We start from the raw sequence: 27,948 nt of genomic DNA, 5'->3' as shown, positions 1-27,948 counted from the left end.
AAACAAAATTAGCAAAAGTGTACACCCAAACAATAACAAAAACAAGCAAAGACAACAAAAATCAACATCATGATGATAGTATTGCACATAATCCTTTAAAAGGTTAGTCTATAAGCATTCGTCGAGCACACTTTTTTAAAGCATTTTTGCTAACAATTAGATTGTTTTGAATCCGAAATATATATTAACTAAAACTACTGTACTAGAAGTAGTACCTTTTGTAAGTTTCATTGCAAAAGGTTGTTCCGTTTTTGAGATTGCAAGCGAGTATGTCTACAGGAAGAATAATCTCCAATAGGAATACACCCTCAGACTGTCAGATCCAAATTTTGGGGTACTACATGTGTGCAATCCTGACATCGTTTAAAATAACCTCATTAGTGCGAAGTGGAATGTTTCTCAAAATGCTGATAATAGATGCATGTACATGTACGTACATGTATTCTTCTACATGTAAGTTTTTTGTTGGCACACAGACATGACTGAGTGATTACCAAACAAACCTTATTCCTTTTTTAAAGACCTGGGGTGGATTTCACAAAGGTAGTCCTAACTTAGGACTAGTCCTAGGCAATGCTAAGAGATAGGACCAGTCCTAAGTTAGGACCAGTAACTCATCCTAACTTAGGACTGGTCCTATCTCTTAGCATTGCCTAGGACTAGTCCTAAGTTAGGACTACCTTTGTGAAATCCACCCCTGGACACTGTTGGTAAATTGTCAAAGACCGGTCTCACTTGGTGTACATGTATCTCAACATACATGTATGCATAAAATAACAAACCTGTGAAAATTTGAGCTCAATCGGTCGTCGGAGTTGCGAGATAATAATGAAAGAAAAAACACCCTTGTCACACGAAGTTCTGTGCTTTCAGATGCTTGATTTCGAGACCTCAAATTCTAAATCTGAGGTCTCGAAATGAAATTCGTGAAAAATTACTTCTTTCTTGAACACTACATTACTTCAGAGGGAGCCGTTTCTCACAATAATTTATACTACGTACGTATGAGCCTCTCCCCATTACCCATTACCAGGTACGGTTTTATGCTAATAATTATTTTGAGTAATTACTTATAGTGTCCACTGCCTTTAAGTGTTTCAACAACTTCTATTCCTGAAGGAAGTGGTTGTTTTTATCCCATTTTCTCTTGTTTGCTGAAATGTTTTACGTCTTTGGTGAAAGACTGGATGAGAGGTTTGTACATATTGACAGGAACCAATAACTCAGCGTCCCTTTAAACGAGGTTTTAGCAATTAGTTTGGACTGATGCAGTAATGAGGGCAGAGCTGTTTTTACTGTGTATACTTTTATAAGAATGAACAGAATTTAGAAGCTTTGAACATCTCTCTGGAGGAGTGGCAGCTGGGACAGATAACGGCGAGCTTTGTTGATTCAAAGAAAAACCCTGAAAGTATTACACATGTAAACCAATTTTGTGGGACTTGAAATGTCCCGAGGAAATTCGCATCGGGTTGTTTTTCTTCTTCGTTTCTAACCGGCACTGCTGTTTCGAGATTGAAATACATATTGTTGCGTTTGTACCATTTTGATTCTGTCAGTGTAGTTGGTTGACCTTATCTCCGATTGTCTGTTTTGTGCTTGTCTGCTTTATTGACTTTTTATTTAAAAACAATTTCCATGAAAATGGGAAAGAAAAATTTCAATTTCAAAAAGTGGTCGAGTGATAGCATGGCGATACGTATAAAAATACTGAACAAATAAAATTCAATTCGGAAAAAGTAATAAAATAACAAATCTTCAGTTAAAATTTCTAAGGTACATAATTAACAGCCAAAATGGTCTTGTCGTACTTGCACATGTATGTACAATGTACGATAGCAAAAGATAATCAGAATGATTTGGGAGGGTTGGCAATACTAATAATAAGAATGAAAAAATAAATTAAATCAACAAAATAATAGGAAATCAACATTTTACAGGGACTTATATTAAAAAGTGATAAAATTATTTCATTGGGAAGATGGGCGAAATGAAGACAAAATAAAAGAAATTTTATAAAAGTAATAAAATATAAAATCTGTTATTGTTTAAGGATTAAACATTCAAAGGAAATCTAATACATGTACATGTAAGCAAAGCCAAATTTGGACATCAAAAAGTGATCAAATAATTATCCTCCGGAGAGGCAAAGAGAAGGAACCGAGTGACGTGATTGAAATTGTTTGTCCTTCTTCCCAAGACCAATAAAAAGAAGAAGCCAACGTCGATAACCATCCAGATCAGCGGCTCGCTTTGCCCCGGTTGCGCTCACCATGCGTAGAAAGAGCCCCCTCGGAGGTCACCCTGGCCATGGTGATCAAGCAGTCCCACAAGAGGTGTAATTAAATTGCAGCCTGTAACGTATTCTTGTTATCGATCCGGCGTTACACATGTATACGTTCTGGTGGAAGCTTATATGCGTACCTCCCTTAATGCCTTCAGAGAAGAAACTAGATTTTTCTGATAAAAACTCTCCGAGGCAAGTTTACGCTTGGCCTCGGTAAATGTATCCGGATTTTGTATTTCATAACATGTTGTTTTGTACAGTGTTGATGCGTCCTAGTTGTTTGGTCGGATAATTTATGTTTGTTATGGATTTTGTACACTGTGTGCAGGCGTGATGAGTACGGTAAGGGCCTAATTATTTTGTTGATATCAGCATTTTGATTTTGCCTCGGTTGGCACACGAGGCACCAAATCAATTCGAAGAAATGCTTGGCTCGAATGATTTTCGGTCAGCGACTCTACTCCCTTGGCTTTGAGCCATTGACTGTTCCCAAAGCAGAACTGAAATATCATCTCCAGGGTTTTAATATTTGGTAGGGGGATGGGGTCCACAAGTCTGAAGGGCGTGTTGCTACTGGACCAGAATTATTTTGACAAGACCAGAATCAACAAGAGAATGACAATTTCAAAACCAAGTTAAAGGGAAGGTACCGATTAGTAATTACTCAAAACAAATGTTAACTTAAAATTGGTAACAAGCATTGAAGAGCTGTTGATAGTAGCATAGTAGCATAGATTTTGAGAAAGAGGTACATGTATTTTCTCACAAAAATAATAAAAGACTTATAGCCAGAAGTCTTTTATTCCTATCTGAAAGCAAACAAAAATTCGTCCAACAAGGGTGTTTTGTTCTCTCGTCATTTTCTTGCAACTTCGATGTCCAATTTAGCTCAAATTTTCACAGGCTTGTGATTTTATGCTTATGTTGGGATACATTAAGTGAGAAGACTGGTCTTTGTCACCAAACGTGTGCCTTCCCTTTAAGCATTTGAAACTGTTTTTATTTGACAAAGCATTTATTATTTAGAGAGGATTATCTCATGTCTTTTGGGTAAATGAAAGAACTCACCGATGCTCAGCAAAACTTATTTATTATTTATTAGACTCCAAGTCAACATCTTAACAACAAAATTGTGCACCCAGTTTAGCATTTGAAATTATTGTATTTATTTGACAAAGCATTTTTTGGGGGGAGATAATTCTTTTGGGTAGATTTAATAACTCAGCGATGCTCAGCAAAACTTATTAATTATTTATCAGGCTTAAAATAAAGTAAAAATATTTCAACTATAAGATAGTATCAGACTTAATTATTTAGTAAAGTGAACATCTTAACAAAATTCGTTGCTACACCCAGTTTAAAATTTGAAACTTTTTTTATTTGACAAAGCATTTATTTTTTAGAGAGGATTCTTTTGGATAAATTTAAGAACTCAGCGAACTAATATATTATTTATCAGGCTTAAAAAGAAAATCAACATTTGAATTGTAAGATTACATGTACATAGTATCAGGTTTAAAGTGAACATCTTTAAAACAAAATACAAATTGAAAGATGTAATACTGACTATAAAGTCAACATCTTAAAGACAGTGGACACCTTGGGTAATTGTCAAAGACCGCTTTTCTCACTTGGTGTATCTCAACAGATATGCACAAAATAACAAACCTGTTAAAATTTGAACTCAATTGGTCGTTGAAGTTGCGAGATAATACCGGAAGAAAAAACGCTCTTGTTGCACAAGGTGTGTACTTTCAGATGCTTGATTTAAAGACGTCAAAAATCTAATTCTGAGGTCTCAAAATCAAACTCAAATATTTTAGTGGGAAATAACTACCCTTCTCAAAACTATGTTACTTCAGAGGGAGCTGTTTTTTACAATGTTTTGTACTATCAACAGCTCTTCATCACTCAATATCAAGTAAGTTGTTATGCTAACAATTATTTTGAGTAATAACCAATAGTGACCAGTGCCTTTAACAAAAACTTGCATTTAAAATTACTATCAGACTCAAAATCAACATTTGAAAACTCATTCGCTTTGCTACACATGTAGTTATCTTATTTTCTTCAGCTGTTTTCCCTTTGATCGTCTTGATCGGGATTTCCAGATTAAATCCATAGAAGGGAGGGGGGGAGCTACAAAATATGTACATGGATGTACATACATGTGTTTTTATATTATTATACTATTAAACTATTATCTTTGAAAGATGTTATATTTTTATCTGGCTCACAAAAATTAATGTCTTCAGACAAAATTTGTAAGAAAATTTATTTATCGGGCCCAAAGTCACCATCTTAACAAAGTTCGATTTGAAAGATTTACAGCTGTACATTGTGTATGTTCGGTAATTTTATCAAACTAAAAAAGTCAAAATCTCAACACAGACAAGATCTTAACAAATTTTAAAGGGAATGTACACATTTGGTAGTTACTCAAAACAAATATTAACTTAAAAACTGACTTGGTAACGAGCATTGCAGAGCTGTTGATAGTATAAAACATTGTAGTTTTTTGAGAAAGAGGTAATTTCTCACTAAAATAATAAAATACTTCTATCTAGTTCTTGAAGTCTTTGATTCCTATTTTAATAAAGCAAACAAATTCATCCAATAAGGGTGTTTTTTCTTCCATCATTTTCTTGCAACTTTGATGCCCGATAGAGCCCAAATTTTCACAGGCTTGTTATTTTATGCTTTATACAAGTAATGGAATGCATAAGTGAGAACACTGGTCTTTGACAATTTTACCAAACGTGTACAGTGCCTTTAAATTAGAAGATATTTATCAGACTCAAAAGTCAACATCTTTAACAAATTCAAATTGAAAGAAACATACGTATTTTTCTCCAAACTAAAGGGCAATTTCCTAACCAAAGTTGAATCAGAAAGATGTTTATCAGACTTACATGTAAAATGTAAAGTCAAGATCTTAACAAAACTTGTTTAACGTTCCACAGTGAGGTACTATGTATAATGTACAACATTAAGGCGGTCCTTTTTCATTGTAGTGCGCTTGCTCGGACCTACGTGGCAAAACTGAGCAAAAAAATGACTGTTGTACATGTCTGCTGCCTATTCATTTTGAAAAACACAACTTTAACGTTGCAAACAATTGTTAGACCAATTCTTCAGCGAGGGGGGAATGTGTTTTGTTGCTTGGGGCAACAGAAAAATGTGTGCTCTTGCCTGGAAAAAAAAAAAAAACATGTTTCTGTCTGCCGTAAAATAAGACCATGTCAGAACTTAATGCTTACATAGAGAGCAACACAGACAGCGACATGCATTAAGCTCCTCGTATGTCACTGGAGATGCTCGGCAGCGATAACGATTATTTAAGAAATCTCATCACATTCGCAGATCCTTGGTCTCCCCTTTCATTATGGCGCGTTCATTTTACACCTGTGTGTGCGTGTTGGTATTTGGTTGCAGCGGCCCAGGGAATTTTAATTGCCAGATGTTTTCGAGACCTTGACACACAGACAGATAGACGGACAGCAGCTGACGGAAGGGAGGGGGGACAGACAGATAGGGAGACAAATGAGGTTGGGCAGTCATGAAGCGAAGACGGGTTGGGTATGATGAGACTCTGAATGTCAATGGATTCAGTCGTGTTGTTAATCGTTTCAGATACTGTGATCAGTTTTTGAACAAGTCCGTTAATAATGGTAATAGATGTACAATACATGTACATTTACAACATGTACACGTATGTGCAGTGAAGCCAACTAGATGATGTAGTGTACATGTAGGCCCTACTCAATTTAGTTTGACCAGCTTGGCTTCAGGACTAAACAAAACAAAATCCCTGATACCCATGCAGAAAGTCCAAAAACAATTTGTTCTTCCTAGCCCCTAATGTGCAATCTTGAGATGTACATACATGTACATGTCGGTTAGGATTCCCATCAATTGGATTTGCCTCATTTGGTGGCGCAAATGCATCTTTCGTCTACGAGAAAGACTGGTTTATCTCCCCAAATCTATTATTATTATTATTATGATACGCTGCCACACTTATTCTTTTCTGATCCTTGTAATTTAAAATTGTAGAGCCCCCCTGAGAGTGAAAAAAACAAAGCCGAACAGCATGACTACATTGTGCATTGAAATTAAGGTCATATCTGATGAAATGTTACGCTACCCCCTACGGTGCAATTTTGAGATGTCGTGGAGAAGAATTCAAATGAATTGGATATTCCTCATTTGGTCGTGCAAGCTCATAACAGGAAATTTGATGTCAAGAAATTAACACTGAAAAAAATAAAATTCTAGTGAGACATTACGCAATTTCATCAAATCCGTTTTCCAATCAATTAGTTTACTTTTTTTCAAACAACAAAATTAATTTGTTTTCATCTTGGACAGGCTCTCCAATCATTTTTTTCTTTTTCTGAAGGATTCAGTCTGTGACGGAAGCGTATTGTAGGGGAACAGATCATAGCAATTTTTGTTGAGTTGAGAGATTGTTGTTGTTGATTCAATGGGGACATTGTAGTCCGCTGTCCGATTGTGGTATGAAAGCTTGTTGTATGAACGAACTTAGACACAAGTGCAAGATTGTCGTTAAAGGCAGCGGACACTATTGGTAATTACTCAAAATAATTGTTAACATAAAACCTTTCTTGGTGACAAGTACATGTAAAGGGGAGAGGTTGATGGTATAAAACATTGTGAGAAAAGGCACCCTCTGAAGTGCCATAGTTTTCGAGAAAGTAGTAATTTTCTACAAATTTGATTTCGAGACCTCGGATTTAGAACTTGAGGTCTCGAAATCAACCATCTAAATGCACACAACTTCGTGTGACAAGGGTGTTTTTTTCTTTCATTATTATCTCGCAAGTTCCATGACCGATTGAGCTCAAATTTTCACGGGTTTGTTATTTTATGCATATGTTGAGATACACCAACTGTGAAAGCTAGTCTTTGACAATTACTAATAGTGTCCACATGCCTTTAAAGGTAAAGTACATGTACATGTATACACCTTTTTGTTTTGGAGGACCGTTTGATTGTCTAAATCCTTGTTAAAATCCTATATTAATAAAGATGTACATGTACACAATCAAACTTCACATCTGAAAATTTAATTTCAAAAGGTGGTCGCGTTTTTTAGGTTTCCAAAAATCCGGAGCTAATATTGTCCACACGCAGAAAGAATAATCCCTAAAAGGAATACACAATCTGAGATGGCAAACACTCAGATTCAATTTTTGGGACATAAAAACTGTTCTCTTTTTACATGAACCACATTACTTCAAAGTGAAATGTTTCTCAAAATGCTTTATACTATCAAGCGCTGCTGTAAGTAGATTTGTATTGCCATTAATTTTAAGAGTGATAACCACAGGGCTGTATGCTTCGTTTTTGATAGGGCACGTGCTCCAAGGCATGTTCTTCTTGGTAAAGGGCACCCTATGATGAAATTGCAAATTTGTTCTGGAGCATTTCAAGGGCACCAAGGCAATGACCAGGGGACACGGAGGCAATCGCCTTCGTTGTTTCCGTGAAGTACATGTACGTATCAGGCCTGTAACCAAATGTAAAGACAGTGGACACTATTAGTAATTGTCAAAGACCAGTCTTCTCACTTGTTGTATCTCAGCATTCATGTATGCATAAAATTATACAAACCTGTGAAAAATTGTGCTCAATTGGTTGTTGAAGTTTTTTTTATAGTTTGTTTTAATGCAAGTTCACCCAAAACAAGGCTAAAAGTCACTCTGGGTTATGGGCTAATAGTTGAAAAGGGCTAATAGCGAGATAATTGTGAAAAAATAAAAGGCCTCAAACTAATTCTGAGGTCTCAAAATCAAAGATATGGAAAAGTTACTTCAGAGTGAGCCGTTTCTCATAATAATTTGTACGACATCAACAGCTCTCCATTACTCGTTGCCAAGTAAGGTTTTATGCTAATAACTATTTTGAGTAATTACCAGTAGTCTCCAGTGCCTTTAAGTAGCTGGAGTCAGTAACCTCTCTTATGATGTGTATACTCTCTTTTATGGGAGAGGTGTATATAAATCACATTGTGAGTAAGGCTGGGTGGATACAGTGCGTTAGACTGCAGTGTGTGACAACCCTACCCACTCATTAGTCTTTATGTTAATTAATTGTCTGACCATTCAATGTCATTTACTGTGGTTTGGACTAATAGTAATCCTGTCTTAAAATTTGCATTGGAGATAATATTAATTTTGGTTTTTACCCATGACCGACGTATGTTAGCACTATACACTCAGTACTTTCCCGAGTCTTGTGAAAAAAATTTGAATTTTGTTTGATGGGCAAGGCCATTTTAATTTTTGCAATGGGCAATAAAAGTGTAAAATCTTAAAGTCAATGGGGATTTTGAAGGGGCACCAAGGCCAGGAACATGGGCAATGGAAGCCATTGGCCTGTGTGTAATTCCAGGCCTGAAGTCATGAATATTTTATGCCGTCTTAAAACCACCTTAGAGATGCTCAATATTATGCTTTGCAAAAAAATATCATTCAAAAGCAAGTTTTAGTAAGACAACATATGATTATTCACAAATTCAATAAGCAGCAACAACAACAAAAAAGCCAAGGAAAACTGAATACCAAAACACTGAGAAACAAATCACCCCGTGTATTTAAATAAGGCAAATAAATAGAAATATAATAAACGAAACACACATGTTTGTTAATCAAACAAAATAATAGAAGATTCCTCCTTGCAAGTTTGTCTGAAGCAAGCTGAAATAACTTTCTTTTATTGCTGAAACAAGGTCTTTTGGATGTTTTTTTTAAACATTGGTTTTGGCTTAAAAGGTTTTTTTAACGGTGCGTTTGTTTTAAAATAAATTGTTACCCTGCAATTAGACAGCATCAAATTTAAGTGTGTTTGTTTTAAAATGAAATTGTTACTTTGCGTTTAAACAGTATCAATTTTAAGTACGTTTGTTTTAGATAAGATAATTACCATCATCAAATTTAAGTGTTTAAGTGTTACCCTGCTTTCAGACAAAGCATCAAATTTAATTTGATTTCAAACGTCGTATACTTCAGTTCAGAGAACCGTACCGTATGTAGTTGTATACATTTATGGCCCAATGTCAATGATTTCTGGACTACACTAATGTGAATTCATTCAGTGAGAACTTGTTCTTACCTTTTTTTGTAAAGGAAGGTGATAATAGAGATTGTCAGATTGACCTTTGATTGAAAGTTTCTCTTGTGTGAGAATTTTCTTCACACTTGAGTGGTCAAACAAGGTGGGCATCAGTGGTTTACGTCCAAAACATTTGGTAAATAAAGAGTTAACCCAATGTGGTTTAACGATAAATCCACTGGCTCATCTTATTGAGGGGGGGGGGGGGTTACCAAGTTCTGTCTAGCTGTGCCCCCATCACTCATTCTCATTACAATTTGCAAAATGCAAGACATTGTTATTCACACTATCAGACTACCCTATCAGTGATAATCTGAATAACGTCTTACACCAAGACTACACTAAACAACATCTTACACCAAGACTACCCTATCAGTGATAGTGTGAATAACAACGTCTTACACCAAGACTACACTAAACAACATCTTACACCAAGACTACCCTATCAGTGACAGTGTGAATAACAACGTCTTGCACCAAGACTACCCTATCAGTGATAGTGTGAATAACAACGTCTTGCACCAAGACTACACTAAACAACATCTTACACCAAGACTACCCTATCAGTGATAGTGTGAATAACAACGTCTTACACCAAGACTACACTAAACAACATCTTACACCAAGACTACCCTATCAGTGATAGTGTGAATAACAACGTCTTACACCAAGACTACACTAAACAACATCTTACACCAAGACTACACTATCAGTGACAGTGTGAATAACAACGTCTTACACCAAGACTACACTAAACAACATCTTACACCAAGACTACACTATCAGTGACAGTGTGAATAACAACGTCTTACACCAAGACTACACTAAACAACATCTTACACCAAGACTACACTATCAGTGACAGTGTGAATAACAACGTCTTACACCAAGACTACACTAAACAACATCTTACACCAAGACTACCCTATCAGTGATAATGTGAATAACAACGTCTTACACCAAGACTACACTAAACAACATCTTACACCAAGACTACACTATCAGTGACAGTGTGAATAACAACGTCTTACACCAAGACTACACTAAACAACATCTTACACCAAGACTACCCTATCAGTGATAGTGTGAATAACAACGTCTTACACCAAGACTACACTAAACAACATCTTACACCAAGACTACACTATCAGTGACAGTGTGAATAACAACGTCTTACACCAAGACTACACTAAACAACATCTTACACCAAGACTACACTATCAGTGACAGTGTGAATAACAACGTCTTACACCAAGACTACACTAAACAACATCTTACACCAAGACTACACTATCAGTGACAGTGTGAATAACAACGTCTTACACCAAGACTACACTAAACAACATCTTACACCAAGACTACACTATCAGTGACAGTGTGAATAACAACGTCTTGCACCAAGACTACCCTATCAGTGATAGTGTGAATAACAACGTCTTGCACCAAGACTATACATCACTCAACTATCCCGATCCCCCGCTTACTCCCTCCTTGCCGCGCACATTACTACATGTATCATCTTGCAACAAGAAGACTACATTTTTCAGAACGAGTTCGGTGTGAAGGGGGTATTAAGAGCTGTACAGACAGTCCCACCATGTATAAACTGACTTAAGTTCTGTCTCTGCATGACCGCGTAATACAATGTATGTAGAGAATGCCTCGATGCATTCACTGCATCATCTCATATTACTGTATTGCTGCAGTGCCTCAGTCATACCCAAACAGATTGAATAATTATCCAACATCAATCGAAAGCAAGGCTTCTTAAAGTGTACTGTGTTAGTACATGTATGCAGTCAAAATATCATATCATATTGCAGGCTGGCTGAGTGATTATTCAAAAGCATAGTGGATGATATTGAATGGTCAGTCTAGAAAACTGACTGTAGTATACTGTATACTCAATCACCGCTGTGCAGGCTGGCATGGTTTATCTATCATTCAAAATAACAGTGAGTGATATTAAGTGGTTCAATAGTATGAGGGTACAAGTAGACTGTGCTCTGAATTACACTCATTCACCGCATGCATGGCATGATACATGTATGCAGGATGGCATACATGTACATATGTACATTGTAATTTTCATCTATAATTTAAAACCACAGTTGTTGATAGTTTGATAGTAAGAGGGATGACTGTTATACCATGTAGACTCATTCACCACAAGATTATCATTAGGCTGGCAGAAGCACACACTCTACGTATATTATTTGAATAAAATCACTCAAAACCGGAATCACATTTCCTTAAATTAATCAAACTTTGCCTGAATGATGTTGAACAAACAGCAGATTGATCTTGTTTTGGTGGGGTTTTTTTCCCAGATACTGAGATAACCTACATGTACCTGTAGTGTATGTCTATCAATAATTTTATACCATTTCTTTCATATCTCATTCTTGTTTTGTATTTTTGCTCATAGAATCGAAGACGTCTGATCGTCTTCATCTTCTGGTATTCACTCTTCATGCTAATGGGCATGGCCTACTACTCCCATGTCCACGTCAGATGGAAGGACGATTCGCATCTACTGCGAGTCTACAACTCCATCTTCCTACCCACCCCTTCACCGCTGCTAAGAAAACATTATTTAAAACTCCCGGTCGAGAACCTTACAGTGCCATTGTTCCTTCAAAACATGAATGACATCCAATTGCGGACGGCGCGGTTAAAGCTGGATGCCAACCCGCCCGATGTGGTCGCCTATGAGAGAACTAAATTTGATCTACTCGAGCTATTGAACAGCAATCTCAGCCAGTTCCTTTTAAAAGAACCCTCCGTGCAGGTCCAAAATTTAAGCAACTCTCTACGCCGAGTTAAAAATGCTCTTTTAGGTTTCAATGATTCAAGGACTACTCCCGGATACGGGGACATTAATAGTCTACTCAACTCATCGTTAGGTAATACGTCCTCCATGGTCGACAAGGCGATGCTGTCGCAGAGCGACCAATTTAAGAATAGTTCCTATTTGATAGCGGCACTTGAGAAGAATATGCAGAAGATTCGGGAGGAGACCGAGATCAGTCTGAAACGGCTGCTCGAACTCAACGAGATCATCAACGCCCCGAACGAAACATTCTCGAAAGATCTGTCCATGCACGCACTCGCCAGTCAGTCGGAACTCGCCAGATTAAGGAATCTCAGTGATACGTATGCATTGAATAGAAGCCGTTCCCAGAAGGGCTCTCCGGAGGCGGCTTCATCCAGCCGGAACCAAAGTCCGGTTCCTCGAGAACTGCCCGCCAGTAGGACCTTTGGCAGTGTGCCGAATGTTCTGGGCGGATCCTCAGTCTTGAGATACCCGAAGGGGAGTGGGGAGGTCGGAGCACAAAGTGCGACAAGAGCCGCTGCAGATAGGGTGAAACCAAAGGTTGTATACCGTCCACCAACACCTATGCCTGAAGTAGATGGTTACTACTTGCTTGAGACCAGAAATGTAAGTTTAAACTTGTTTCAGTTTCTTTCTTTCATACACTTAAAGGCAGTGGACACTATTGGTAATTACTCAAAATAATTATTATCATAAAACCTTTCTTGAATACGAGTAATGAAAGTCTAAAACATTGTGAGACACAGCGCACTCTGAAGTGACGTAGTTTTCGAGAAACAAGTAATTTTCCACAAATTTGATTTTGAGACCTCAGTTTTAGAATTTGAGGTCTCGAAATAAAGCATCTGAAAGCACACAACTTCGAGTGACCATGGTGCGACAATGGTGTTTTTTTCTTTCATTAATATCTCGCAACTTCGACGACCGATTGAGCTCAAATTTTCACAGGTTTGTTATTTTATGCATGTTGAGATACACTAACTGTGAAGACTAGTCTTTGACAATTACCAATAGTGTTCAGTGTCTTTAAATATTATATTAATAGGCAATCCCATGGTTGCCCATCCCTTAAAATGAACCATTCGTTCCACATTCTGATATTTAAAAAAAAAATATCTCTGATGTTGAATGCACATTCTCAGTATCTGATTGTTGTACGAAAACTAACAAGAATCCTGTTTCAACTTTAGTGTTTACTTTGCGACCACATTCTGGTTAAACCAGTCTTCAATGCAAAGTTGCTTTTGAGTCTGAGACTTTTTTTAAATGATTTGCAATGGAAATGTGTTTCTACAAACGTTGCAGCCCCCAATGCATTGCACTCGTCCTATATGCTTTCACAAGAGTTGACTCCTCTCAATTTCTTTGTCTCAGAAATTGCGTTTACGCTGCAAGTCCTGCGCCGTTGTCTCCAGCTCTGGCCAGCTCCAGAACCGGACGGCCGGCGCTGAGATTGACAGCTACCCGTGTGTCATACGCATGAACAGCGCCCCCATCAGTGGCTACGAGGACGACGTGGGGTCCAAGACCACGGCGAGGGTCATGGGTCACGTCAACCTGGTTAAGTTGAACCAGAGCCAGTCTGACCAGCATCAGATCTTCGTCAACCAGTCGACGAGGGCGGAGCGACTGATCATCCCCTGGCTCTTCAACACCCGGGTGGACAAGAAGAAGGACAAGCATTACTCCATCGCCAAGAACTTCTCCAAGACGTACACGGACACCCAGTTCTACACATTGTCCTCCACTAAGATGGCATTTGCTGAGAACCTCTTCCAGACTGACACAGGCATATCAAGGTAAAGGTCCATAAACCCTAAACTACCACCATCCTTTGTGCAGCAAAAATGCTACACAAAATGTACCAGTTTCTATTCAAAAATTGCATTTGCTACTCAATGTTAGCATTCTGTTTACACAAAACTTGTCTGGTGCAAATATGCTGGACGTAATCATTCCTTGCCCATCCAAATCCAATTTGCTTTGGTTCTGTTGGACTCAAGAGGTGTTGTGTTGCGGCCGAGCATTCTTGTTCACAGGGCCTTAGCTCTGGGCCAGTGTTGAATTGAATTATTATTGGTTTATTAAAAATCAAACGTAGCAGCCAAAAGGCTGAATTGTGTTTAGGTTTACAATATAAAAATACATTCAAACATCAAAAACCAGCAAATATACAATTACGAGATTATAAAAATAGAGTAGATGTGAATATTAAATTTAAAAACTGTAAGTATATACATCAGCAACAGTGTTATCAGCAACAGAGAGAGTGTCACTTGTGTCCTTGGGCAAGATGCTGTACTATAATTGCATCTCTTCACCAAGGCATTTTAGTGGGTACCTGCGAGGGTAAAGGTTGATATTGTGTTTGATATTGATATTGTGCCATGGCTGCCTGAAGCTGTATTCTCTCCAAGGAGCTAAGAGAGATTTAAAAGGAATTTTATTGGCCCAATGACCAGCCGTGGATTTAAAAGAGTTAGGACTCGTCTTATCTCGAGATAGGACGAGTGACTTGTCCTAACTTAGGAATAATCTACGGTCTGCATGCTACAGTGCAGGGTTGGGACTCGTCCTAAGTCCTAAGATTAGTCTTAAGTTAGGAAGAGTTTTGTCAAATCGAGGGCAGGGCACTATTTATTGTGAAGCGTATTAGCACAAATTAGTTTTTTTATATTAATCATTGCCTTTGTTTGAATATTTTTGCAGGAAGGACGCCAAAACTTGGCTATCCACAGGTTGGATGACCCTCTTGTATGCTCTGGATACCTGTGATAGAACAGATGTGTTCGGCCTCATTTATGAAAGATTTTGCGAGTGAGTCCACTTTTTGTTAAACTTTTTTTTAAATAATTACTGGACAATACATGTTATGTTGCCACCAGTTGAAATTTACATGTAACATACATGTAGGCCTTACAGGTACATAATGTTCATTAATTAATTATTTAATTCAGTCATCATACATGTACTTACTTTTTTGCCCTTTTGGTATGCTTGAAAATGTCTCCATTGTGTTTTGTCTTTTCTGGATGACAAAAGGGTTGACTTTATTTCTTTTTTTAGCGAGAAGTTCTGTAAGGGTCTTGTGGTATTCTTTATGGACTGTGGTATTTCCCATTCTTTAAGCAATTTGTTTATTTTGTGTTTTTTTGCTGTTACCATTTTAATCATTGTCATTTTGCTGTTTATTTAAATTGTTTCTTGATTATTTTGTAATCTTGTACATTTTATGAAATTTATGCAATACACATTCAGAACAAAATGTTGAGTAGACTTGAGTGTATGCCATATTTACACCAATAAATTGTTTTTACTATTATTAAAGGAACACGTTGCCTTGGATCGGTCGAGTTGGTCTTTGAAAAGCGTTTGTAACCGCTTGTTATAAAATGCATATAATTAGAAAGATATTTTAAAAGTAGAATATAATGATCCACACAAGTATCACTCGAAATTGCGTGGCTTTCCTTTTTCCTCGTCGACTAACACGGTCGCAATGTAAAAGGAAAACCATGCAACTTCAAGGCAAATTTATATGGATCATTGTATTCGACTTTTAAATCATCTTTCGTACCATCTAGGCCTATGCATTTTATAACAAATGGTTACAAACGCTTTTCAAAGACCAACATGACTGATCCCAGGCAGTGTGGTGTTCCTTTAAAGTTTCAGAACAAAATGTCGAGTAGACTGTGTACAGGCAATATACACCAATAAATTATTATAACTATTTTTGTATGTTTCAGAGCAAAATGTTGAGTAGACATATGTACCCCTCTGAATTTGAAGGAGGGAACATAGATTTGGGCGTTGGGGGAAATTTGGTCTAATCACATTTTGTTTCCAATCACTCATAGGGAACATCCTAATGACACAACGCCGTATCATTACTACGAGTCGGACGGCAAGAAAGAATGCGAGTACTACATGCAGAGTGAGACCCATCTCACCTCCGGCCACGTCTTCGTCACTGAGAAAGCCGTCTTCGCCCGTTGGGCCCAGAAGTTCAATCTCAACTTCCGCTACCCGAGCTGGAACATGACCAGGTCCAACATCTCGGCTCCTCTGGACACCCCGTTCATGAAGGCGTACAAGGAGGCACAGCACAATAAGACGCTACAGGGAAACACCGGAAGCAGAGCCGCGAGACGACACCACGTGTCCAACGGGAGGAGCAAGAAAGGTCCATCGGTGATCGGGCCTAAGACCAAGGAGGATTCCGAGAAGGAGAAGTATCAACGCTTCACCCACGCCGTCATGTTCATCGTCGCAATCTTCCTTAGTCTGGTGGTCTTTCTTCTCCTATTTCTGCTGGCAAGTTTGTTTGTCTTTTGCTTTTATCTATGATAGTCAAATAGAATTTCAAAGAGAAAAAAAAAAAATTGATAAAAATTATTTGGCCTTCGGTTGATTTTTTTTATTTTTTTATAACCTAGGCCCTATGGACTCTCAGTTGGGCCTTGGGGCATTGAGTTTGTAGCAGCTGCTATTGTGCTTCTAAACAAGCTGCCTCATAATATCCATGGCAGCTTGAGTTTTTTTTAACCCAAACCGTCCCAGGCATTTTTAAATTGAATCTGCCCCAATTCCAGCTGTGTAGATATTCTGACTGGTGTATTCTGTCATTAAATTCCAAGACGTGGGTTTCTTTGGCTATGCAATCCATCAAAGTCTGGGATCATATTAAATCTTATTAAGCTAGTCAGTAGCAAATTGTTTTAACTGAAGGGAAATGTTACTGGGGCACCGGTCCAAACAGTATGAATGATATGCGGAGAACCCTGTTTGAGTTCTTTAATTTTTTTGCATTTTTTTCCTTCACTTTACTAACTTTTATTTTAAGTCTTTATGGTGCTTAGATCTATGCCAGGCCTGGAATTACACACAATGGCCTCCATTGGCCCTTGGTCTGGTACCACTTCAAAAGTTTCCCGTTGACTTTAAGATTTTCCAATGGAAGTGCCCTTTGCAAAATGAAAATGGCCTTGCCCTTTCGAGAATGAAATTCCAGGCCTGCTATTCTGCCAAATAATATGTTGGTTTTTAGAAATATGAAAAAAAATACCCAGTCACATTGATTGAGGAGGGGCAGATTCCATTCATCATGAGAGAGCTTAATGAAAATATAAATAAATAATATGCTCCCAAATTGAGAAGAACAAACAAATTATAGCTTGTTAATAAGCAAATTATGCACTCTAGAAACTGTGTACATAGGAGTTGAAATTAGGATCTTCCTAGCAGCAACACTACATACAATTTCAGTCAATTCTTTCCACATGTGTAACATTTTGCACATGTAGAAATATTAACACTAATGTATAGTAGAGTTATAATTTTATTTATAAAACTATCTAGGGCATGTTATAGTACTGTTGTCACGTTTTTATCTCAATTCTCCTGATGTTTGTTTTTATTCTCATGAAGAGCATTGAAGCTGATACAATTTCCTCTCTTGCCATGTATTTTAGGAGTTGAAAGATTATTTATTAGAATACTACAATGTACGTTCTGTGACGAGCATGTTACTGTAAATTTTTCAATATACACATAGATTCTCACGGCTGAAATGTCTGTTAGAAACGGTTCACTGCCATGTGTCCCTATTTTCAAATGCCACATGCATATGATTCTTAAAACCTAATCTCCGTATGGTTGTTTTATCCCCTCCGTCGTTTCATCTTTCTCTTCTGCCCTCTAAACATTGAGAGACAGAGGAAGGATAAGAAGAAGGAAAAAATTGATTGGCTGAGGCAAGAATCGCTAAAACATGCATGAAGGTTTTTTTGTTTTGATTTGTTCATGCGCAGGTTTTTTTTCTTCCCAGTTTTGTTTTTGAAAACTATCACGAGTTAAGGAAAGATTGGAAACAAATTATTAAGGAGTTGTAAAATAATCCTGTCTGCTCAAGTATCATGGATTTTAATCCTCCAAGGTCTTGCCAATAGGAAAAACATGTTTCATTTGCCATGTACATGTAGTTGGAGATAATTTGTTTTATCATTTTGTACCTGTAGTTGATGATACATTGCAAGCTTCCCTAATGTACATTAGGCACATTATCTGAAAGATGGGGCTTCAAGATCAAACTAAGTTTTCAGATGCACTTATTTTCCAATAGATACATGAAGTGTTCTCGAATGAAAGTGGGGGAAATTTTTGAGTAAGGAACGTCACATTAAAATGGTGTGAAAAGTCAATGTATGTCATACTCTTTCAGAATTTTTTTGTAACATGACGTCATTGAAAAAAAGAAGAAGGTATGTTCAAGGAGAATAACTTTTGAGCCAGTTAAAAGGTAAAATGCAATGCCATTTTGATTAAAAGTCATCAAAATTCAGCAATGAACTGAACATTCGTTGCTAAAAAATGTACAGACCTGCAATGGACCCTTAGAGTTGTGCACTAAGCAGACGCGCAGTCGCGTCTGCGTCACGCACCCATTAGCCGTGTACAAAACAGCTTGATGTTCCCTCATTTTGCCAACCAAAACATTAGTGCGCACGCGCTACGTGCAATTTAAATATTTCATGGGAAGGGTCTATTGAAATTCAGCGTCATGGAACGTTATTGGATTTCAACAAGAATTGCACTTGAAGGAAATTAAACTTTGTGACATTTGGCATCATCAATTCAATCTAAGGTTAGAGGCTCGTTTTTTGTCCCCTCCATTTTCATGAGGGCTTTATCTTTTTTGATAATGGGCGCATCACAAAACTGAAGTTGATCTTAGAGACCCTTCTTTTAAATCAGTTGTCAACCATCAAAATCCAAAATGCTAACTTCCTATCATCATGCAGATTAATATTGTTTTTTTTTCTCTCCATAAACTTCCAAGCTACTGGTCCATGTGAGCTTTAGAGCATGTGCTAAACTGTGATCACCTAACAAAGCCAATCTAGAGATTTATAACGAACAAACTTAATCATGTTAATATTAAGAATGCACAAATGAAGTCTGACCTATGTTACTCCATCTACTTAGTCTTACGATTATGCACCATTTTCAGGAATTATTCATAAATATACTGCAAACACAAAACTGTTTTCATAGCTTGAACTCGCAAAAGTAACTGGCAAACTCTATAAAACTCTGTGCTGTAACCCAGTGTTTTCAACAATCCCATTATTTTTCCCTCTATGTAGGTTTCTGTCTTGACCATCTGATGACACAAGAGGTGCCTTATCCATATTCCGGGGCCAACTGCTCATCACAGTTGGTCCTGTGTACATGGACAAAGGACCTTCTACCTACTGTAGAGGCCCCACAGTTAGCTTCAGCAGCCGTTCTGCCCAATTAAAAAAGAACCCCCTTAGCTTGCTGATAATTTGGTGGGTAAGAAAAAATACCAAGTTGGAATGGTGCATTTGATCTAGGCATTAAAGGTGGTATCTGGTTTTGTTTCACCACCTCGCTTGCTTTTGTTCTCCTTACTTTCTACCCACCCCTCTCTGGAAAGTGGTATCACCCTAACAGTTTCATTTTTCCTGTTAACACAAGTTGGGCCAGGGTGGAGGGGAAACAAAACACCATCCTGGTCTGATCTTCAACTCTCACATTTCATAATCATCTACTATAGCCCTTCACTTTGTGCAACTAACTCCTTACATATTTAACGGGTCATCATGCATATTCATTGTCTCATCGGTTGACCTTTGACCGGTTGGGGCAATCTGCATGTTTATGCAAATGATATACGACACAAATGACTGCTGCTGGAGGTCACCTGGGGTCACTGTAGTGTCATCCCTGTATGTCTTTTCCCAAGCATGATGTGTTTGTTTTTGAGTGGTTCTTGTACTCGGACTAAATAAAACCACCCTTTTTTTCTGAGGGAAAACAAAAAGTAAGGAAGCATTTCATGGTTTCCTTAAAAGCTCCTGCAAGTTATACTTTCAGTTTTTGTTTGACAAGACTAACCTCAATTGGTTTTTTTTTCTTAATTAAAAAAAAGACAACAACAATGATTTGGATTAACAGTGAGGCATTTAAAGTGAGGCACTTCATGTATTATTATGACTTGCTCCACCAACAATAGCAGTAACCATGGTAACCAGGGACAACCAGACCTTACTCTCATTTTCAAATCGGTGGCGACCAAAGATTGGTTATAGTTCAAAAGTTTGCTTTGAAAAAAAAATTAAAAATGAAGAAAATACTTCCGGGTTCTGTTAAAGCAAGTCACAATTATGCAGGTGAAGCTTGACATTTCCTTGTTTTATTTTCCTTCCGTCCTGTCCGTTTCGTTTCATTTTTTATTGGCCAAGCATTTGAACAACTATTTGCCAAACCGGTTTATGTACCAGTTTTTGTACTGGAACCACAACTGAAACTGATTTGTGACACCTAAAGCTCACACAGGAAGCGCCAACTTTTCTGACATAGGGTCATATCATTTATCTGGTTTCCCTTTATTTTTGAAGGCAACATATGTCTTTGGATTATGTTATGTATCCACAGAGACGGTGTTTATGAAAGAAAAAAAAACTTCTGAAACCATGTTCTTACTTTTAATTATTCTTTCATCATAATCCTCCGATCATGTTGAATTTCTTTTAAGTGCTCGGCATGTTTTGGATGATCATAACTAACAATCATTTTGGAAACTGTACTTCCCATTTTCAGAAACAGTATCATGTATTTACTTTGTAAAATTATTTGATTATGTTAAATTCCTGCTGAAAGGGGTCTGTTAAGAACGACTCGTGCTTCCAAATAAGAGGCTTGTTGTATTACATACTTAGGAAGGGTTCTACATTTGTCAGTATTAACCACGTGTAACATCTGTTTCCAGGATTACTAGCATTGTTTATCCCTTAACTCATATTGTTAACTTTAACGCTGGTTGTGTTTTCATCAGGGTTTTTTTTTCCCCTTCTTTTTCTTCTTTTATGGTTTAAGATGACTGAAATTAGAATTGTATCATATGTACATGTAAGTACTTGTAGCTGGCCCAGTATATATAGTTCACCAAAGATTAACAACTTAAAAAAAAAAACTGTACAGTAATTATTTATTTTACAATTTTTAAAGCGCCAAATAGCTTTGTAGAAATGACTAATTTCTGTTGTGTATATGTAAATATGTTAATGAGGGTATGAATTTGGTGATGTTACACCTCATGTTTTTTGTTACTGCACGGTCAGTTTCCTTCAGAGATATATCGAGAAATGTGATAGTACTACCATACCTTTAACTTGTTGAGATATTTGACCCTTGACCGTTAAGGAGCAGTCACGGTGGCAGTATCATTGTCTAGTTGACTGACATGGATCACCTTTTAAAGCGGGGTGGGGTGGATAAGTTACATGAACACTACAGGGGCTCTCCGGCACCAGACCAAATTGCCAGTAAAATATCAAGAAACGTTGCTCCTTACATTCTTAGAAGCAAAATTGAGAGTTTTTTTGTTTGCTTGTTATGATATGGATCTCTGTAAAAAGCTTTAAGGAATGGTAATACATCAGGGCCCAATTTCATAGAGCTGCTTAAGCACAAAATTGTGCTTAAGCAAAAAAATCCTTGCTTAGTAAAATCAGATTCCTGGCCAAGACTCCACTCAATTTTTATGCTAAGTAAACAACAGCTAAATACCAATCACAAGCAATGTATATGGCATGAAATTTTTGCCAGTATCATGTGTACAAAAAGCAAGCTAATTTCGTGCTTAAGCAAATTTTTTGCTTAAGCAGCTCTATGAAATTGGCCCCTTTTGTTGGAAGGGTTCACTTGAAACCAACAAGTGTTAAGAGGGGGGATTTCTTTTTTTAAACCATCCAGTTTTATTTCACTTGAGAAGAAAAAAGTGTTTCAAATTCGTTGGGGAAAAAACCCATTAAGTATTAATGTAAAGACTACAAAACACTTGGAAATGCTCCTTGTGCTGTCAGTACTCAGAATAATTATGTCATTATAAAGAGCAGTGGATAGGTTACCATGGCAACCAAACACCGGGTCGCTGATCTCACTTGGGGGTTCTTTGTATGGACTATAACGGCTCCTTTTGTGATCAGCTCAGATTTTGTATTCAAGGCATACATGTAGGAAGTTAAAGATGCCTTACAGTTGGGAAAAAGCATCAGTTCTGAAAAGTAATGTGACCTTATTCTTTAATTCTTCCAGTGCCAAAGTCATACATGTACTATCTATTTTCAGATTCTAAAAGCATCATAATCGTATGTACACTACTTTTTATGTACTATAAAGTAATCATCAAGCGTACACTGACCTACATGTTATCAAGACACTATAAGTTATCACACAAGCGCGAGTGGAATACGGAAAAATATAGCGCTTCTGCGTCCCATAATCCAACGAGGCCGAAGGCCGAGTTGGATATGGGACGCAGACGCGCTATATTTTCCGTATTTCCACGAGCGCGCGTGTGATAACGTATTTATCTTCAAGCAAACTTGGCGCGTGACATAGAACACAATATACGCATGGTAGTGATATTAGCCGTGCAATATAGGTTTTTATCACCACTCCATTCTGCCAATCTGATTGGTGGATTAGCGCGTACTTGAAGATAATGGGCAGTATAGCTATCACTCAAGAAATACTGTTTACTTTAGGATGCCTAACAAGGCAACACAAACCAGCACGATACATTTTGTTTGGTGAGAAAGACTTATTGATATTTTTTTGTATTGAACATTTTTGAAAACTGTTAAAATGTGGCGTGTCAGGTTCCAAACACAAAAAAAAAAAACAGGCACAAATAGAATTATTGGGACACGGCCATGGGTGTGCTTTGGGCACTGCAACTAATAGGTGTGACTTTGTGGTAAGATTTGCTGTAAGAATACGATCACGTTTTTGTTGCAAAGTAATCCTCTCCCAGAAAGAGCAAAAGTCACTTGAGAATATTTGTACTCCTATGCAATGGGAATTACTTCATGGCATTGTCGGAATGACACGCATGCTGATTGCAAATCAAAAAAGTATTTTCCTAAAATACTCTGAGATCATTAGGTCCATCAGTGCAAAGTATTACTTTACTCCCAGCTTAATTTTTTTAGGGTCTGGTTTCAACTTAACGTCAGGACGTTGTACTTTTTGCACAGTAATTGTCTGTAATAACATGGCAGGTTGCCAACTCATCCTGTTATCTGATGCTGATGATTTTTGGGGGATCATTAGGTAGAGACTGTTGCTATGGACTAATGTTGATTTACGATGACAACTGAGAGGGGCCGGGTGGGGAGAGATTGGTTACCGCTACAGTCGAATCCGACAGGCAATACCGAAGGGACTTCGCCAAATTAATATGATGATACATGTATACTGGTACTTGGAAGACATTTCTATTAAATTGGTGACGGTCTCTGAATACGTTACCCCCCCCCCCCCAAACATCTCGACAATTGCCTGGATTGGGACGTTATTTTCTTGCTATCTCTTTCATCTTCCGTGAAAGATGTAAATTATCATTATTAACCTAAATGGACAGCGGGGGCAGTGAGCCAGATTCCAGGGTACTGCAGTGTATATGTAGATGGAGTCCGTTTAAAGAAAATGCAGTACTGTTTTTTTGTTTTAAGTCCGTTTAAAGAAAATGCAGTATTGTTTTTTGTTTTTATAACTTAATATCTTGATATGTCTCTCGGCTTCTTTAGAAAGCAGCCAGAAAAAAGAGTTACAGGGTTTTATTTTATTTTCCAGAGAATAGTGTGATTTTTTAATTCGCGAGCGTTTTCAGCAGCGACAATAATTTATAAGCAGAAGTGATTCTTGCTTAGCAAAGCTACGCCCTCATACAGGAAGGTGCTCTGTGGTAATGTGTTAGTGTGTTACCGCTTATGACTGGTTCCCTTCTTGAGGTTGAGCTGGCCGATTCTTAAAGAGATCTGTGTCGGCCATCCGTGCGAAAATGAGCAATGATGTTAATGAATTGCCGATTGAACATTTCACGTATTTTCTGGAAAATGTAGCTAGAGTGTGATATACTTACACTTTACAGGGTAAACTTTACTCGTTCCACTGGTCATGTGATGAAAACCCAGTTTATGTAAATGTGGACCAATTTCTTGTAAAGCTGCGATTTTTTTTCTGCTCATTTTCTGAAACTAAGCACAGATGACTGTCCCGAAAGCAAAGCATATGTTAGCTTGCTGGCAGTTCCTGTAATCAGATGAAGACGTAACAATTGAAACCACTCATTGTGAACGTCATGAAATCTTCTTGATCGATGATGAAGTAATACATTATTCATTATCGGGCATGTTATTCTGCTACTTGAAGCTCAACAATTTGATTAGCAGTGTAAACAGCTTTTATGAAGTTGGGCCGAGATAACTGGAGCACATAAGTAGTTACTCGTCAGGTAACAGTTGTTTGTTATAGCAAACCAAAACGAAAATCACCTTTATTTAAATAGATGATATAACCTAAGCTTGGCGTAACTTCACTTGTTATTCCTCACACACAAAAATCACATTAATTTAGTTAAAACAATGAGATAGTTTATTTGGGGCACTGCAAATAATTGAATGATGTAGGTTTAACCATGAAGGGAGAAATGGTTGAACAGACGCTAAGGAATAAATGTTTGCGTTTGAAATCTTTCCCTGTGAACATCTGTTTAATATTAAGAACGTAGTGAGGCGTCAACTGACACAATTTTTGACAAGTAACCTTTTAAGTTTTTTTCTGCAAAGTAATTTATGCTCAGGCAAGCAGACTCGATAGCTTAGTGTGAATTTGACTTATTAGAACCCCTTGGTGGTATTGTGTTTTTGAATCTATTATCTTTACATACATATTATATAACCTTGTACGTTTATCATGCAGCAAAGGGTGGTGGCACTTCTATGTCATATTTTAGTTTAATCCAGTACTATTAAATATCTTGTCTACACATTTTTCCCTCCAATGTATAAATATGTATATTAAGCTTTTTTATTTGTTGTATTTATTCCTGAGGTTGCTTTGTACTAAAAAAGGAGCAGTTTTGAGTTTGTACGAACACTTTTTGTCGGCATTAATTCAATGCAGTTTTCATATTCCGTTTGGCTTTTGGTACATCCAGACCATTCGGCTCTCGTATAAAATAAACAGTTTGGAAGAGGTTCTGCTTAAAAAGAGTACAGTCTGAAGTCCCGAATCTCATTCTGCTCTGTGCGTTTTTGCTTTGCTGTCCTCTTATAATAACAATCCTGTTATAAAGAGGTCATTTGGTCAGTCCCAGCGACCTTGTAACATGTATACAGAGATACATGTGCTTTGTGACATGCATGTAGGCTGACCCTCCAAAACTGTAGGGTTTAATACCTGGGGAAATAGCTCTAGATCTGCATCTTGTCAGCAGGGCAACCGGTGAAATACATCAATTTATCCAACCAGGGAAAGCGACGGATTCACATTATATGATGTGTCACAGAAAATTGAGTGTGCTTGTTCTGGGTCTTGTGTTACATTCTCCATGCAGCAAATGATGGCAGGGGGTCAGGCCTGGTAAATGGAACCTGGGAGAAAGACTGGCTGCTCACAGGGTGCCTGGTTATGCTTACTGTTTGCAATCCTTTTTTAAAGAGGTAGCTCTGGGTTTTTAAATTTTTTATAAATAGTTCTACTTCCGTCCTTTAATTTCATTTAGATACACTTTTTGTACCCTGGGAAATAATATTTAAAGTTGGAACAATTTATTTAAAAACAATGAAATAAGTCGGGGATACTACCTTATTTCAGTTGCTGCAATTGAAATAAGCAATGGTGATTTTGGGAGGTTTTTTTCTAATGCTATTTATCTACCCTTTTTCAGATCAGATTTCAAGTTATTTCCAGATTCAAACAGGTCTCTCGTTTTCAGGCACGCTCGGGTAGTCCAGTAAGACCTCTGCACTAGAGTTGTAGGGGTCATGGGTTTGAATCCCACCCAGGTAGTCATGCATGTGGATTGTTTTGCTCCGAAGAAGTTGAGTAAACAATTACACCAGGGTTTGGGGATAAACAAAATTAAAAAAAGATCAAGCCTTCAACCTCTGGCAAGGGGCACTTCTATTTGGGGAAATGTAAGTTTGTATTTGAATGTTGTAAAGGACACCAAAGCAAAAGCACAGGGCCCATCGGCAATTGCTGTGGGATCCAAAGATCAAATATATAAGGAACAATCATGTACATTGTACTTTGTCTTAAAAGACAGATTCAGAACTGAGCCTTACTTTACATACATGTACCATGGAGGTAGAATTAGACCTTCATGCATGTACCAGGGATGTCGTTATTTGTTGGGCATCCAACTTTTATCTTATTTATGCTATGCAAACATTTAAACTGTGTTTGAGAATCTGTCTTATACCAAAATTCATAGAGCTGCTTAAGTACTCCCAAGAAGCAGTAAACACAAAACAATTTTGGTTAGCAGTATAAGGTTACCTGCCAAAATGGAACCAAAACCTGATTTTGACTGGTGTCCTGCTTCTTTTTGCGAACCAAGAAAATTATTATAAGCACTGTTTTCCGCTTGTACAGCTCTATGACATAGGGCTCAAGGCTGCTCCATCGTTATTTCTGTGTAACTAATGAGTTGAGTGTCTGTTTATAATTGATGACTTTATGCACCAATCATTTTGAGAAATGCTTAAACCTGATATGCAGTCATCTTCCGATGGAATGGTGGATCAATCAAGTTATATCTCAATTGTATTTGAAACAAAGCGTACTGAATGGAGGACATGTTTCTTAAATACAATACCATCTGTTTAATGTTTGTTTTTATCCATGTGTCATGTTTTTAATGCTTTTCTAAACTAGACAGTTTGGAATGAATGCATTTTGTTATAGATCGTGACACCAAAACAGGGTAATAAAGATCAATTTACAGGGTGCAAAACTTCACCCAGACTATGTTCAGCTGCAGTACAGACACCAAATTAACTTGAAGAAATTAAATATCTGCTGTAAACTGGTTATTTACCAAAATGACCATAGCCCAATTTGATGGAGTTGCTACAAACACAACAAAATTATGCTTGCTAGAATAAGGTTAAGTACCAGCCAAACTACCATGTCACATTTACCATCTATGACTGGTATCCTGCTCATTTCTGCTAAGCAGAATAGGGCTCTGTTATGAAGGATGGAGTCACTGTTTCTGTCCGACTGGTGTTTGATGAAAAAGGCATCGTGCTGATATATCAAGGCCCTTGCAACCTAATGGGCTCTGGAACCTATGGAATGTCACTTAAAATACATTGAGAATCAAGCATTCCAAAAGCTGAAGCATTTCTAGTATTTCTTACTCTAGTGGTTCGTAGAAAAGGGTTTAAAGATTCTGTCCCAGGAGGCAATTCACAGGCAACCAGGTTGGGTCAACCTCTAATGAAGAAAAGATATAATAGATGTTAAATTTGCATTGGGGATAAAGAATATTAATTTGGGTTTTTACCCATACACCGATGTGTGTTAGCACTGTATACTCAGTACTCTCCCGAGTCCTGTGAAAAAATATCACAGGCATGTTACTCGAAGAAATGATAACTATGTTTCAATTCATGCATTCGTTTCTTAGGGATTGTAAGATTGTTGCAAATACGTCTCTTATTCTTTTGAAGTGATTCTTTTTGCTTGTACTTAAGTTGGTTGCCTGTAAGAATTAACCCTCTGGTGATTGTAGGGCGTAATATTTCTATCGTTTATTATTTTCTAAATGCTTGTCATGATGGTACTAAGAGTTGTTCATTGA

General features: G+C 37.5%; 1 protein-coding gene across 2 annotated transcripts in view; it reads left to right on the top strand.

Moving 5' to 3' along the window:
• The window catches only part of LOC139945715 (uncharacterized), a 66,824-nt gene extending 42,486 nt beyond the window's left edge, over window positions 1–24,338 (top strand). The window contains exons 3-7 of one of the 2 annotated variants that reach the window (XM_071943074.1): window positions 11,853–12,866; window positions 13,635–14,059; window positions 14,970–15,077; window positions 16,121–16,577; window positions 19,409–24,338. In XM_071943074.1, coding sequence (XP_071799175.1) covers window positions 11,853–12,866; window positions 13,635–14,059; window positions 14,970–15,077; window positions 16,121–16,577; window positions 19,409–19,429 — 2,025 coding nt within the window. In that variant the 3' untranslated portion in view covers window positions 19,430–24,338. Of the gene's footprint in view, window positions 1–11,852; window positions 12,867–13,634; window positions 14,060–14,969; window positions 15,078–16,120 lie in introns of both variants that reach the window. The other variant, XM_071943073.1, reaches the window with a different exon arrangement.
• The last annotated feature ends 3,610 nt before the right edge of the window (window positions 24,339–27,948 follow it).

The sequence above is a fragment of the Asterias amurensis genome, chromosome 13 (genome assembly GCF_032118995.1).
Source record: "Asterias amurensis chromosome 13, ASM3211899v1".
NCBI lineage: Eukaryota > Metazoa > Echinodermata > Asteroidea > Forcipulatida > Asteriidae > Asterias > Asterias amurensis.
The sequence above is the reverse complement of the archived record's forward strand: the minus strand, read 5'-3'. Positions and strand labels throughout refer to the sequence as shown.